At 40.9% G+C, this 15,995-nt stretch overlaps 2 protein-coding genes across 7 annotated transcripts in view; one reads left to right on the forward strand and one right to left on the reverse strand.

Moving 5' to 3' along the window:
• LOC106567492 (glucocorticoid receptor) overlaps positions 1 to 11,549 on the forward strand; it is a 103,541-nt gene extending 91,992 nt beyond the window's left edge. For 2 of the 4 annotated variants that reach the window (XM_014136782.3, XM_014136783.3), the window contains 3 exons: positions 1,633 to 1,763; positions 5,281 to 5,438; positions 5,982 to 11,549. In XM_014136782.3, coding sequence (XP_013992257.1) covers positions 1,633 to 1,763; positions 5,281 to 5,438; positions 5,982 to 6,236 — 544 coding nt within the window. In that variant the 3' untranslated portion in view covers positions 6,237 to 11,549. Of the gene's footprint in view, positions 1 to 1,632; positions 1,764 to 2,829; positions 5,232 to 5,280; positions 5,439 to 5,981 lie in introns of those variants that run through there. The other 2 variants (XR_001320085.3, XM_014136784.3) reach the window with 2 other exon arrangements.
• Positions 11,550 to 12,857: 1,308 nt separating this feature from the next.
• The window catches only part of LOC106567493 (rho GTPase-activating protein 26), a 118,210-nt gene continuing 115,072 nt past the window's right edge, over positions 12,858 to 15,995 (reverse strand). For all 3 annotated transcript variants that reach the window (XM_045693395.2, XM_014136787.3, XM_014136786.3), the window contains 2 exons: positions 15,821 to 15,912; positions 12,858 to 13,977 (listed from right to left, as the gene is read on the reverse strand). In XM_045693395.2, coding sequence (XP_045549351.1) covers positions 13,889 to 13,977; positions 15,821 to 15,912 — 181 coding nt within the window. In that variant the 3' untranslated portion in view covers positions 12,858 to 13,888. The remainder of the gene's footprint in view (positions 13,978 to 15,820; positions 15,913 to 15,995) is intronic.

The raw sequence follows: 15,995 nt of genomic DNA on the forward strand, positions 1-15,995 counted from the left end.
CCTAAATTAGTTAAGAAGTAAAAATTTGTGTTAACAAATCCCATAAATTATATGGACACTTTTCATTTTTGAATGACTACCCCTTCCTCTTTCCCCCATACATATAACATCTGTAAGTCCCTCAGTCAGAATCAGTCAGATTCAACTACAAAGACCAGGGAGCTTTTCGAAAGCCTCATAAAGAAGGGCAGTAATTGGTAGATTGGTAATAATAACAAATCAGACATTTAATGTCTTTAGTCATGGTTAAGTTAATAATTCTGCTGTGGATGATGTATTAAACCATCCAGACACATCAGATGCAGTCGTCCTCCTGAAATGAGCTGCAGGACAGGAAGGAAACTGCTTGGGGATGTTACCATGAGGCCATTGGTGATTTAAACCAGCTACAGAGTTCAGTGGAAGTGATGGGAGAAAACTGAGGATGGATCAATGACGTAAATGACAGAGTGGAAAGAATACAAATAAATAGAATACAAATATTCCAAAACAACAAGGCACTACAGTAATACTGAAAAAAAAACAAAAAAAAACACGTCAAAGGAATGTGTATTCCTTTGACATGTTTTTTGTTGTTGTTGCAGATGACTCTTGTTGTTGTTGCAGTATTACTGGCCTAAATGCAAAGCCTTATGTTTAGGGCAAACACAATACATAACTGAGTAACTGCCTCCTTATTTTCAAATATGGTGGAGGCTGCATCATGGTATGGGTATGCTTGACATCGGCAAAGACTGGGGAGTTTTTCAGGATGAAAAGAAACCAGATGGAGCTAAGCGCAGGCAAAATTGTGAAGGAAAACCTGCTTCAGTTTGCTTTACACCAGACACTGGGAAAGGAATTCATCTTTCAGCAGAATAATAACATAAAACACAAAAGCCAGATCTAGAGTGAAGTTGCATACCGAGAGGACAGTGAATGTTCCTGAGTGGACAAGTTACAGTTTTGAGTTAATTTGCTTGAAAATCTATGGTAAGAATAGAAAATTGCTGTCTAGCCATGAATCCCAACAACTTGACAGCTTGAAGAAGTTTGAAAAGAATAATGGGAAAATATTGCACCATACAGGTGTGCAAAGCTCTTATGAGATTTACCCAAGAAGAGACTGCCAAAGGTGTTTCTAACATTGACTCAGGGGGTGAACACTTACCTAATCAAGTTCTATTAGTGTTTTATTCTTCATTAATCTTTAAAAAAGTACAAATGGTCTTCCACTTTGACATTAGAGTATTTTGTGTAGATCATTGACAAAAAATGACAAATCCATTTTAATTCCACTTTGTAACACAATAAAATGGGAAGAAATCCAAGGGGTGTAGACTTGGGTGGGAAAATCCTGTCCATCCTATTAGGGCTGATTTCTTAGCCCAGATCCTCAACACTCTGTATCTCCAGCAGTATTATAGGCATAACTGTCACGGTCATTATACACTATGTGAATTGCAGAGAGGGAAACGGGGTGTTGGTCTGATTATAACTGTCACTTTGTGTGTGTGTGTGTGTGTGTGTGTGTGTGTGTGTGTGTGTGTGTGTGTGTGTGTGTGTGTGTGTGTGTGTGTGTGTGTGTGTGTGTGTGTGTGTGTGTGTGTGTGTGTGTGTGTGTGTGTGTGTGTGTGTGTGTGTGTGTCTCAGCGAGAGGATGAAGCTGCCCTATATGACTGACCAGTGTGAGCAGATGCTGAAGATCTCCACTGAGTTTGTGAGGTTGCAGGTGTCCTACGACGAGTACCTGTGTATGAAAGTCCTGCTGCTGCTCAGCACAGGTATAACATATTTACATTTCAAATCTTAAATAACATAAATGAATCCATAGATTAAAACAGTTATTCATTATGGCCGTCTGATGCAGTTTGCTGGGGAAAAGCAGAACACATTTTTTTGACTTCTCAGATTTGTTCAAAAATAAGTGGAGAAAAGAGAAAGAGGAGGTAAACCAGACAAATTGAAGATGCAGCTTTTGAATGAGCTTTGTACAAATGAGGCCTCGGGGGGGAGGGGGGGGACTCCCAGCGTGACAAGCCATTACAAAACCATATTTAAGCAGAAGATACTGTTTATTGCAACATTGTTGACTTGGATTGACTGGGGGGAAAAAAACGATTTTATGCCTTCCAAATTACTCAAAATGAGTGGTTTTGGAAAGCGCACACACTTAGTGTGTTTTGATTGCTTCCTAAGGAAATGAAAATGACATTTACATGCAGAGCTGTGCTTTTTTTAAACCAGTGAGCAATCTTCCTTGATTTTATTTCCAACCAGGACAGAATGTACACGTTTTCAAGTGTTTTATTTTGATTGGCTCATTGATAATGTTATCTACAGAATTCAAACTAGAAATGTAAAAGAAATATGCCAGGCGACCACTTTTTATCGATGTAGACCTATCGCCTGCTATTATAGACCTACAGACCTCTCTCCTGTTAGTATTGTAAATAGTAGTGGTGTAACGGACCGTAGTTGATCCACGTGTGTAGGCATTGTGCCACAACAAAGCCGTATGATCATGGAAATACATCGGGCATGGCCACACATTTAAAGCGTCATCACCCTGGTGTGTCAGTGATGGGAGCCAACTCAGCCAAGAGACAATAACTTCTCACTGTGGCATTTAAGCAGCCCTTTGCTGCAGAATCAGACGGGGCTAAAGCCATCACCAAATCTATTGGGATGTTTATCGCTGCAGACATGAGGCCATACTCTGTTGTGGAAAACAAAGGGTTTAAAAATATACTTCAGTATGAAGATCGTGCCAGATCTTTATGAACAGGAAAAGATCTTAATTGTTGATGAATTATCCAAGGCATCCTCTGTTGCCCTCACCACAAACAGGTGGACCTCCAGGGCAACGGAAAGCTACGTGACTGTGACTGCTCACTACACCACAGAGGAGAGGGAGATGCGAAGTCCGGTGCTACAGACACGCCCCCTCCCTATGAGAGTCACACAGGCACAAATCTGGAGCAGGTACTGCTAGGAGCAGAGTGGAAGCTAGAGAGGCCCAATAGCAATATACCAACCACCACAGATAATACCAAGTAAGTGCAGTGATAGAAGCTGGCTTGGTGCCACAGGTAGCTTGCTTTGCACATGTGATCAATTTAGCATCCCAAAGGGGAATCTCAGTGAACCAGATGGACCGCCTCTTTGGGAGGATCAGGAAGGTGGTTTCTTCTTCCACCGAAGCACAACAGCTGCTCATGTGCTTAAGACCAAGCAAGAAATCCTACAGCTACCGACCCACAAGCTCATACACCATGTCGCAACAAGATGGAACTCCACTTATGACATGTTGGAGCGCTATCTTGAGCAGCAGGCAGCTGTATACTCTGCCCTGACAGACAAGACCCTGAAAAAAAAGGAAGATATCGTCACCTTGTCTGATGATGACGTGAAAGTGGCAGAGGAGGTCCTCCAAGTGCTCAAACCCCTCAAAACGGTTACAACCCTACTGAGCACTGAAACTGCACCGTCTGTCCATGATCCTACCTCTGAAAACAAGGATTCTACAATCCATGGCCCCAAGTGAGGAAGACGGCACCATCACTAGAGATGTCAAGGCTGCCGTTTGAGAGGACCTGAACCCCAGATACCCCCCTTAATGTACAGGACTACCTTCATAGATGTACTGCACTGGATCCAAGGTTCAAGTCTCTGTCTCACCTAGACCCTGCCCTACGCCGGAGGACATACAGTGATCTCAACAATGAGATTGTGGCCACTGAAGAGGTACAAAAACAAATGAGTGAATTACTTAAATATACTGCAGTCTAATCTTAGTCTATGCCATTGCTATTAGAATCATCCATTTTTGATTTGGAATAATAATGGCTTTCATTAAATGTTATTGCCACAATTATAGTTCTATGAAAATAAATAATTAGTTAATTTAATAGACCATGTCATTTTTTTCTACAGGGTCAAGCCACAGAGCCGGGTCAAGCCACAGAGCCGGGTCAAGCCACAGAGCAGGGTCAAGCCACAGAGCAGACTCAGAGGAATCTCCTTCAAAATAATTTGGCCATGAAGGAGCTTTTCGGGGAGACCTTTGCGAGCAAGGACACAGGCAAGACATTTGCCAACACCATCAAAGAGGTGGCATCCTACAAGGCAGCAAGCAATGAGTGTAAATACCCTCACATTGCCATGATGGCAAGATGCTACCTGGCTGTGCCTGGCACTTCAGTTCCCAGTGAGAGGGTGTTTTCCACGGCAGGGGACATAGTGACTGTAAAGAGGTCTACCCTCTCCCCAGACAATGTAGACATCCTTATCTTTTTGAAAAAGAATTTGAAGTTATAAGCTCAGGTTTTTTTTATGATGTGGACACAGGCTATTTTTTCATTCACTATTGTTCAAAGGAAGAAGGTATCATGCCTCATATTGCACTTTAATTTAACAATTGCGTATTGAATATTTTATTCTAATATTTTATTTAAACATTGAAAAGTTCCTTGCTTTAAGTGTTATTTTAGTAATAAATGGAAAGCAAAGTTATATTTGTTTCACTTTTTTTGGGAGGGCTGATCCGAAAAATGATCCGATCCGTGACTCAAAACTGTGATCCGAACCGTGAGTTTTGTGATCCGTTGTACCACTCGTAAATAGTCATTTGTCAGTTATTCTAGACTGTAGGCATAAAATCCTTCTCTTTCATGTTTGAAAAAGGACATCACTAGCTACATCCAAACCAGAAAAGTATACAGGGGAAAGCCAGTTTGTATCTCTCATCTGATAACACAATTGGAGAGTATTTTACCTTTAACCTCCTGTGTTGTTTTGCATAATCTCTTGTCCATTGAGTGCAGTTTTGCCTGGGCCCAAGTCCAAGATCCCAGAACCCTTCAGTCAAGGGTAGATCCTTCATCTGGCTCTCATCAGGGAAGAATGGGGCCTCATAAAACCCATTGTTACCTGTGGTTTTGCATATTTTCCATATACCTAAGTGTGGTTGGGATGGGATGGAGGTCAGTTTGTATGAGACGGTAGTGGCGAGACGTTAGTGGCAGGATAACGGGCAGTGTTCAGACTGGGAGACTCTCTGGGTAAAAACTGAAAGACTCCTTCCTGGCCTAACCTAACTGAATGTCATATTTTCTATTGTGTGAATATTGGTTGACTGAGTGAGGTTGCGTCCTTGACATCCGAAACTCTTTATTATGCCTTTTTGTAACGACAGAGACGTGAGGACTATATTGACATACATTGCCTACTAAAACAAATCATGCACGATGAGTAAGATGGTATGTCTGCTTGAACCCCTCCCTTGCTTCTTCCCCACAGTACCAAAGGATGGATTGAAGAGCCAGGCTGTGTTTGATGAGATCCGCATGACCTACATCAAGGAGCTGGGTAAGGCCATCGTCAAGCGGGAAGAGAACTCCAGCCAGAACTGGCAGAGGTTCTACCAACTCACTAAGCTACTGGACTCCATGCAGGAGGTGAGTTTGAGCCCACCTGCTCCCACAGCCACACAACAGCATTCAGCAACACTCAGTAACACTTGCTGACGTTTTCCAGGTAGTTATGGAACCCAGGACTATCCTGTCTTAATAAACACAAAGAAAATGAAATGAATGAGTGTACATGCATACTCATCACCTCTTCTACTCGTCAGCATACCAATAAATCAACCTGTTTCCTCTTGGTTGGAGTACCTTATATCAGGGAGTCAAGTCTGGAAGAGTGTGACTTGAATACCTGTTACAGAGATCCAATATGTATTAAGAGCAAGCAAGACTGTTTTTTTTTGTGTGTGTATTTGTGAACCTCTTGAGTTAGAGATGAGACCATTAGAATGTATTACAAGCTTAATTGTCCAGCTATGCTATCAATATCAAAGTTGTTCATCATGGCATCAATGAGTGGTTTGACATAGTGTGTGCTGTACCAAACTGTAGCTATACACCCTGGCATGTTGTTCTGTTGTTGCCATTGTGCTCTTAGTGAAAGACCTCTAAAGAAATACCTGGTTGTTTCCACAGATGGTGGGGGGCCTCCTGCAGATCTGCTTCTACACTTTTGTGAATAAATCCCTTAGTGTGGAGTTCCCTGAGATGCTGGCCGAGATCATCACCAACCAGATACCAAAATTCAAAGATGGGAGTGTCAAGCCGCTTCTGTTTCATCATGCCTTAAACCATGACAATGCCTTAAAACCCCAGCCTCCCCTCTCGCCAGCCAGACCCACCTGTTTTCCCTGCAGACGTCCCACCAGGTCACCTACCAGTACGGATTAATGTAGTGAGAGTGTGTACTCAAATCGGTTCTCAGAGGACTTGGGTGGATAGAGAATGTGAAAAAGAGAGAGAACAGGAGTGTAAGATTGACACTGACCATGAGCGACATGGCAACAAACTAACTGACCCTTCTGGATGAAACAAGGATTCAACTGTTCTGGAATCGCGTTCAGACCGTGAATCACTTCAAAACACTTGATTATTGTGAGATTGGAGGAATCAAATTTTAACAACAAAAAGAGAGGAATATTTTCTATTGATTTAATGCATGCACAGACCGCTGAAACATTTACGCAAGAATATCAGAAAAGGGAAAACGTGCCTTTTTTTTAGCTTTACAAGCTTTCCATAGCCATTTTTCTCAAACTGTCAAAAGCAAGTATTTTGCATAGGAATTTAATATAAACACCTTTGTATGTATTTGTCTGTTCTCTTTCTAAGCAGCCATGTTTATTTTCTAAAATGTGTAGTTAAATGATCCCCAGAAGTGAAGTGTACAGTAAATAATAAAACCAACAATATGTTCAATTCCATTCTCCGCAACCTTTCAGCAGTTGTTATGCTCAAACATTAGGTTGAATAGAAGGTTCCTGCCCATATCTGAGCGTATGTCACAGACAGTATATCAGGGTTCCCCAAAGTCAGTAATGGGCCCCCCTGGGTCCAAGTTTAGTTTTTTTCCCTAGGAATACACAGCTGATTCAAATAACCAACTCATCATGAAGCTTTGACTATTCCAATCAGCTGTGTAGTGCTAGAGCAAAAAACGAAATGTGCACCCAGGGGGGACCCCAGGACCGAGTTTGGGAAACCCTGTAGTATATCATAATTCAACAGTTAGAAAATCAGATCAACTTTTATGTGTGTAATAGGTTGTCTTCATGATAAAAGCAAGACTGCTCACGCATGATAAAACCATCCATGATTTGCGAGTTAAATGAAAATGGCAGCATTGGGCTAGGGAGATGGGATGGGAGTTTGCAGAATTGACTAATGATCATATGATTGGTGATACACACCAAGTGAGTGAGAGAGAGCGCAAAAAGGAAACGGCCTGAACGCGTTTGTTTGTTTGTTCATATGATATTAAAACGTATGTATCTATTTTTTATATGATCCGTCAAGCTGAATTTTAGAGCGCATACGCACGCACAGTCACTATTCTCTGGGAGTTGCAAACAAATTGTTCAATTACCCAAGCTTAAAAGAAAAATCCACTCAAGTGATATATTTTGGTATTTTTTTCATTGGTTTACTGTTGAAACAGTCCCAAAATGATTTGCATGTAGGATGTAGGATTTTCAAGAAGCAACATGTCACTTGCCACATCATCATCATGATGGCATTGCATTTTGCATCATTGTGATGGTTTAAAAGTCACCTGTATGTATTATTCTAGTGCCAAACTGCAGATTTTGTCAATTTTTATTCAAAATGGAAAAACAGAACTGTGTAATTGTTACACATAATTTATTTAGCCGTCCTCTCACATTAGTTGACATAACATTGTTACAGTGGCTTGCGAAAGTATTCACCCCCCTTGGCATTTTTCCTATTTTGTTGCCTTACAACCGGGAATTAAAATAGATTTTTGGGGGGTTTGTATCATTTGATTTAAACAACAAGACTACCACTTTGAAGATGCAAAATATTTTTTATTGTGAAAAAAAACTGAAAACTTGAGTGTGCATAACTATTCAACCCCCCCAAAGTCAATACTTTGTAGAGCCACATTTTGCAGCAATTACAGTCCCCAGTCATACCCCAGTCTCTTGGGGTATGTCTCTATAAGCTTGGCACATCTAGCTACAGGGATTTGCCCATTCTTCAAGGCAAAACTGCTCCAGCTCCTTCAAGTTGGATGGCTTCTGCTGGTTTACAGCAATCTTTAACTCATACCACAGATTCTCATTTGGATTGAGGCTTTGACTAGGGCATTCCAAGAAATGTAAATGTTTCCCGTTAAACCACTTGTGTTGCTTTAGCAGTATGCTTAGGGTCATTGTCCTGCTGGAAGGTGAACCTCCGTCCCAGTCTCAAATCTCTGGAAGACTGAAACCGGTTTCCTTCAAGAATTTCCCTGTATTTAGCGCCGTCCATCATTCCTTCAATTCTGACCAATTTCCCAGTCCCTGCTGATGAAAAACATCCCCACAGATTGATGCTGCCACCACCATGCTTCACTGTGGGGATGGTATTCTTGGGGTGATGTGAGGTGTTGGGTTTGCACCAGACATAGCGTTTTCCTTGATGGCCAAAAAGCTAAATTTTAGTCTCATCTGACCAGAGTACCTTCTTCCATATGTTTGGGGAGTCTCCCATATGCCTTTTGGCGAACACCAAACGTGTTTGCTTATTGTTTTCTTTAAGCAATGGCTTTTTTCTGGCCACTCTTCCGTAAAGCCCTGCTCTGTGGAGTGTATGGCTTAAAGTGGTCCTATGGACAGATACTCCAATCTCCGCTGTGGAACTTTGCAGCTCCTTCAGGGTTATCTTTGCTCTTTGTTGCCTCTCTGATTAATGCCCTCCTTGCCTGGTCCATGAGTTTTGGTGGGCGGCCCTCTCTTGGCAGGTTTGTTGTGGTGCCATACTCTTTCCATTTTTTTATAATGGATTTATAATGGTGCTCTGTGGGATGTTGAAAGTTAATGATATTTTTTTATAACCCAACCCTGATCTGTACTTCTCCACAACTTTGTCCCTGGCCTGTTTGGAGAGATCCTTGGTCTTCATGGTGCTTGGTGGTACCCCTTGCTTAGTGGTATTGCAGAGTCTGGGGCCTTTCAGAACTGGTGTATATCTACTCAGATCATGTGACAGATCATGTAACACTTAGATTGCACACAGGTGGACTTTATTTAACTAATTATGTGACTTCTGAAGGTAATTGGTTGCACCAGATCTTATTTAGGGGCTTCCTAGCAAAGGGGTGAATACATATGCACACACCACTTTCCATTTCACTTCACCAATTTTTACTATTTTGTGTATGTCCATTAGATGAAATCCAAATAAAAATCTATTTAAGTTACAGGTTGTAATGCAACAAAATAGGAAAAATGCCAAGGGGGATGAATACTTTTGCAAGGCACTGTATTAATCTATACTTCAGAGTGCTAATTTATGAAAGGAATATTGCAAAAAAAAATGAACTACACCAGCTAACGGGGAATAGAAGTAATGATTGTTATTCACAAGATCTTGTGCTGATGTTGCTTCCAGAGGCAGTTAGGAACTGTAGTGAGAGTGTTGAAACCCAGGACAGACGCTTACACGCTACGCGCTTCAGCACTCGGCAGTCCTGTTCTGTGAGCTTGTGTGGCCTACCACTTTGTGGCTAAACTGTTGTTGCTCCTAGATGTTTCCACTTCACAATAACAGCACTTACAGTTAACTGGGGCAGCTCTAGCAGGGCAGAAATTTGACGAACTGACCTGTTGGAAAGGTGCCATCCTATGATGGTGCAAGTCACTGAGCTCTTCACTAAGGCCATTCTACTGCCAATGTCTGTCTGTGGAGATTGCATGGCTGTGTGCTCGATTTTATACACCTACCAGCAACGGGTGTGGCTGAAATAGCCACTAATTTGAAGGGGTATCCACATACTTTTGTATATATAGTGTAGAAGTAATTATCTCATTTGATGTACTCACCACACACACCAGCTTATGCCATGTGAAAACCAAGGACAGACAAGTAAAATGCTTGTGGAGTGCAAGTGCAGAAACATTGCTAAAAGGCATTAGTATTGTGTTTCATTCAAGGTTCGTTCATAATCATTAGGCCAGGTTAGTTAACAAACACAAAATGGTAGCCATGTAGGCTAACTAGCTCAACCATTCTTCTCAGTCAGAGTGATGGAATGACCATGTGAGATGGATCCCCCTGGTGCTCCTCTCTGTATGCGTTCCCTGTATGTGTCTATCGTGTATTTTTGGGGGGAGGTTGACATATTTTGGATTACTTTCTCATACAAGTTTTATAGAGGACTTTGTCTCAGTTCTGGTTTTCAATTGGACAAACCAGCTTGATCACATCCTAATAATCACTGCATTGCCGTAGATGTACATACAGTAGCATAACATATCTCGTGAAAGTGAAGCAGTTTGTTGATTATATCATGTCTCATGACAACTTTTGACAGAATAATTTTACATACCTGTATATTCCTATCTGGGGAAAAAAGTTAGACTTAAAGCCTTGCGAAAGGGAGACCAAGAGCCATAAAAATTGGGTTTAAATTCAGGACAACTTAACTATCGATTCTTTAGAAAATGGGTTTCTTTTAAAAAATACAATATTTTCAATATCAGTTTGATCCTCTTTGATATGAATAATTTTACTCAATCATTTTGTACATTGGATGAGTAAGACGGTCATTATTTTGTTTTTCTGTTTGTTTGTGTTTGACAAAGATGGATGTATTGCATATGTACTTAGACAGTGTTAAAACATGTCTGACTTGTAAGTAACTATAAATTATATAAATCAATGGGAAAGACTATGAAAGCACTGTGTTTTAGAAAATTAGAAAATCAGGGTATTGGGAGGGGAAGAGGGACTGGAGTATATTTTGTATAGTACAACAGAGTGACCAAAGCAGAGAGAACATAAGTATTCAAGCAGTTACATTTACAGTAGCACTTATTATCCAATTATAGTGCTTATTATTTTATTTTAAAATATTTTGTAATGGTCTAGGCTTTGGTATTTTGTATATTGCTGTGAGAATTAACCAGTCGCTTCGAATGATTTTTTTTTTTTCATTTTTTTTTTATTTTTTTTAGGTAAAAACTGTGTTTGAACGTAATCTACCGGAGAGAATTTGCACTACCACGTCTCATAATGAATAGGAAATGAGGAAGGTTGTCACTCAGTCTTTGACTTTCCTCATTTCCTGGTCTACGCACCACAAACTGCCTAAAATAATCTATAATGTTCATTCACTACCTCGTTTCAACTTCATACTAGTTGAGAAAGTCTATTTTCTGTATAAAATACATACAAATATTATCTTTAAAGATTAAGGGCAGATCATATTTCACTGGTATATGGCTTTCATTAACGTCTGTTGTTCGTATTTCAGTTCTGTAAATGTAATCCAATGTAAAGAATATATGTTGTGTATTTGTTTAAAAAAATATATGTATTACCTCTCTATTACACCTCTTCAGTAGTCAATGTCGATATTTTCTCCTGACTACAATATCTGTGTAGTTCTTTGGTTGGGTGCTCTAGCTTCGCTTCATGACCTCAGATGGTTATCAGTTGTTTCTCCATATAAATCTAAAATAAAGGGTTTCTCATTCACAAGTAATTTCTAAGGTCTCCAAATATGTCTTGATGGATGACTATTTTTTCTTAACTGCGCTGGATGACATCAAATGCGTCAGATGTACATAAAAGTCAAAAAGAGCTGAAAAAAGTACAATTTCCATATCACTGAATATTATGAAAATGTTTTGGCTGCCTGTCAAAAATCTTCTGGGGCTGGGAACCTGTTCACCACTTGAGAAATGACCGTAAGCCTATCCTATGTGTTTAAGGAATTACTGGCGCTTTCAAGACAACTGGGTACTTAGGAAAACCGAGCTCCAATGGTTTTGAATGGTCATCCAACTCTAATTACAAGTCGGGAACTCTGTCATCATCCTAGAGCTCCAACTTATCCGACCTGAAAATCACTGACAATTTTTCCCAGTCAGAGTTAGTTTTTTTCCCCCCCAGTTCTCTTGAACGCACCATACATTGCTAACATAGCTTGTTTGAAGTCTGAGGTCATGGATAGGAGGTGTGTTATCTGGAGCATGCGAACAGGGAATCTACAACGTCCATTATGAGGTGCATTTTTTTATTCCGGTGAAGTGTCGCTTTTATCTCAGCCAGCTCTGTAATCACAATCCTATTCTGTCATATTTAGTTGGGCACAATGTATCAACATTTTGCAAACCAATTTTTTTTTTTGGGGGGGGGGGGGGTTCCTATTGAACATCTTCAGGTGGTCCCTCCCTGTTTCAGGGCTTGATTCAAACCATATCGAGGAAGATCTGCGGTATAGCACGATTGAAATTTAAAGGCAATGTTCGCACGTTCACATAGACTGCATTCCCCGTAAATGCTGCATATGTCAGCTCAATTGAAAATTACCTTTACATTTCAATCGTGCTATTGAATCGAGCTCATAGTCCGTTTTGTTCTGTTTGGTGCCTAATGAATATGACCCAGGTGTGTCTTGCGATAGCTGGAGATCGAATTTCAATATTGAAACAATGTTGCACATGTCAGCGAGACAGACAGCAAGGTTAATACAAATCTGAAAATCAAATGCTAGTCTAAAAGAAATGGGTGATAATGTCTAGATGCTTTTTACAGTGTAGAGCTAGTCTTTAAATTGCCTGGCTGGGATGAGACAGTAGATTGCGCACTCAGATGGAACAGAGTAAATAGGCATTTCAACGTCATAAATTTAGCCGGTGGTAACTTGTTGAGTAGACACCGGCTGGAATGTGTTTTTTAACCATTCAGCATTAGACCCACCCGTTGTATGAAGTAGGGTTAGCATTACTTAGAACAGGTCTATAAAATCCAAGGCACCGAGACATGAAGAAACTAGGACAGCTCTGCCAGTTTGTTTATCTTTAATAGATGACATTCTGTACAACCTTTTGTTCATGATTTATTTGATCAGAAAGAATATTAAGGCTCCCAATGGCCATGAACCAAATGACGACAAATTTAGCAACTGAGATGCTAAAATTAACTTAGTATGCTACAATACAAAATATAAAATTTGCTAGTTAAAAAATGTGATCTTATCAAATGTCATGTATTTACAAATGTTATTACACCCCAAAAGAATACAGTTCAGGATCTCATCTTTGAAAATTATTATAAATACGAGGCTTACATATGAACAAAGTAGTCTAGTTTCACATAACACTCCCCATTTATATACATGTTAAGAAATGAAAATAAAATACAAAAAAATGTTTATTATCCTAAATGAAAACAGTTCTGTTAACTTCCTTTCCAGGTTTATCGAGACAATTTCACCTAGTAGTTCTGAGCAAAAAAAAGCTATTACAAAATCTGTCAAACAGGGAGTAAAGACATTCAGGATGCTCCCACCTCTATAATGTGCAGGTAGGTAAACAGCAGTTGTGTTCTGTCTTGTCTAGGGGAATACCGGGCAAGGCAGCAAGTGCTCACATTTATAGCAGTATTCACTGAAAAACACCCCCCATCATTTAGAGATGAAAGCTCCCTACACAATCATCTTCATTCCTACAGACTGTACTGTACACTGGAAGAGAAGTAGGGCTGCAGAGTGAACTTTTCCCCTTTTCGTATCCCAAAACTAAAATGTCTTCCGAAGCCCCTCCCAACTGATAATAGAAGACGCTAAAAGAAGTGGCAGTGCATTTTAATGACACAAGGACTGTCTGAATATGGGAATGAGCCTTCGTCGCAACAACTCGAATGCATCTCATGCATGCACGCACGCGCACACACACACATCAGTCTGCTGCTGAATTCCAGATTCATGACCATGCACAGCAGGAAGCGCTCTGTGCTCCAGACTCATCCAATAAGTTGTAGGGGCACAGTGCAACTGCGTGGTCTCCCCATTCCAGTACAGTCCTGGTCCAGGGCTACAGAAACTCCACGTAGTTCTCTGGAATCAGGCCCTTCCTGCCGTCTAGGATGCCTTCCAGCCAGCCAGGCTCCCTCGAGGGATGAACTAAGGGACCAGAGACAGATGCACATAGCTTAGCTGTTCTCAACAGTTAACTGCCTTGCGTTATTCAACAGGACAGTTAGAGTCCCCATTTGAAAGCAGAGATCCATATGGTGAGTGGCTACTGACAGCTGGGATGGTTGCACTCGGGTGTCTTTGGGAAGAACGGGAGAAGGGGCGACACACACCGCTACGTACCTTTTTGTGAAGACGGTATAGGATGAACAAGACCCCAGTGTACAACGTGACCCCTAGCAGCACTGAGACCCCAAGCCACCCTCTTCCTGAAATAACCCAAGCTAGTATGACGTGTGAAACCTGAAGAGCCATATCGGGCTGGCTATAGATAGAATTTACAACTTACAGGGGTAATTAAAATTGTAAATGTCTCATTTAGCCTGTGTTTTCTATATATTTTTTTTTCAAAAACATTTTGAACAAATCAAATATAGGGACTGATAAATGACAGGTTTACTCAGCGTTAAGAGAACTTTTGCAAACAAATGAATGTGTAAACTCTCGATTCGGTCTTGACTGACATAGGGCTCTATTCAATATGTATCACTGAAGAGTTACAGATTAGTTACAGAAATGTAAAGGTCATTTCCTATTGAGCCGACATCTGCAGCGTTTGCCGTGAATGCAGTCACCGCTAATGTGGGAACATTGCCTTTAAATTTCAATCACACTGTAACGCTGAATTTCCACGATACGGATTGAATAGAGCCCCTAGTCTTGTTTTGGTACCTAGGAAGGCTTCGGCAAACCCTCCCCAGAGCTATGGACCTAGGGTGTGCCTCAAATGGGATCCTATCCCCAATATCGGGTAGGCAACTAGATTCAGCCGCGGGACAATTTTTGTCGGGGGGCCGGAACATAATTATATGAATTTGTACGCTGCAAATTGACCACAACTAAGCCCAAAAAGATATTGCATTTGAAAATAACAATTTCATACCTTGATTACATTGAGACACGATCACATATCTATTTTTATTCGTGGGAATACTTGGTAAACAGATTTACTAAATGAAATTCATTTTTATTTTTTGCCCCAAAACTAAAATCTCTCATGGGCTGGTTTTGGCCCCGGGCCACCTGTTGCCAACCCCTGTCCTATATAGTGCACTACTTTTGACCAAGGCATCATTCAATCATTTTTTCATCTTTCTTCCTGCACCTCAGCAACCTGGGTGGGTGTGTGGCTGATTCCCACGCTGCTAAACTCTGCTGTTCCCTAAGCATAAGACCCGGGACACAACCAGATATACACTATAATCCTTCTGGTACTAAGAGACCTGTGAAGACAGTCTACACTGGGTTTTAACATTCAGACAGTGTATTTCATAAAATCAAAATAACTATTTTCATCTATAACCCTACTCGCTCAAATTGCAGCTCTGTCTACAGTAAATGTCATTCTGATTGGTGAGAGGTAAATCTCTCCTCAGCTAGCTTTAATATTATTTGTATCTATTTTAATAAGAACATTGGGAAAAAATTAAGACAGAGGCGTGATTCAGTGTAAATAAGGCTGTGGTTGCGGGATGATTAAGATAAGGCACGAGTGGATCACTGGATCCTGGAAGCCTGGCTAGGATCAGATTCATCCCTGGAGAAGATTTTATAAAAAAAGGTAAGGCAAGGTAATGACAAGCCTCAGCCTGGCCCTCCTTGCTGCTGCTGGTCCTCCTCCACCACACACTGGTACCAGGGAGGACGAAGAAGAGGAGGAGGAGGACTACTCACATTGCAGGCCAGCAATCTGACCAATCAATGTAAGGTTTTAGAATAATACCATCCCACATTTTTCACTTAGATAACAGTCACAGTGGTCCATACTCACCATTTTCAAAGATGGTCCCTGCGATGAATGAGAGCTCAGAGATGTGCTCCGCCTTGCAGGCGTAGAGGGCCCTAGCCTTCCTGCCTGGGACACTAAAAAGGGAGAGGAAGAATGACATGTTATAATCCAACTCACCAGGATATCACATTGGGCACTTTGAGTGTCCCTCCACTCC

The sequence above is a fragment of the Salmo salar genome, chromosome 13 (assembly GCF_965601325.2).
Source record: "Salmo salar chromosome 13, fSalSal1, whole genome shotgun sequence".
Taxonomy (NCBI): Eukaryota; Metazoa; Chordata; class Actinopteri; order Salmoniformes; family Salmonidae; genus Salmo; species Salmo salar.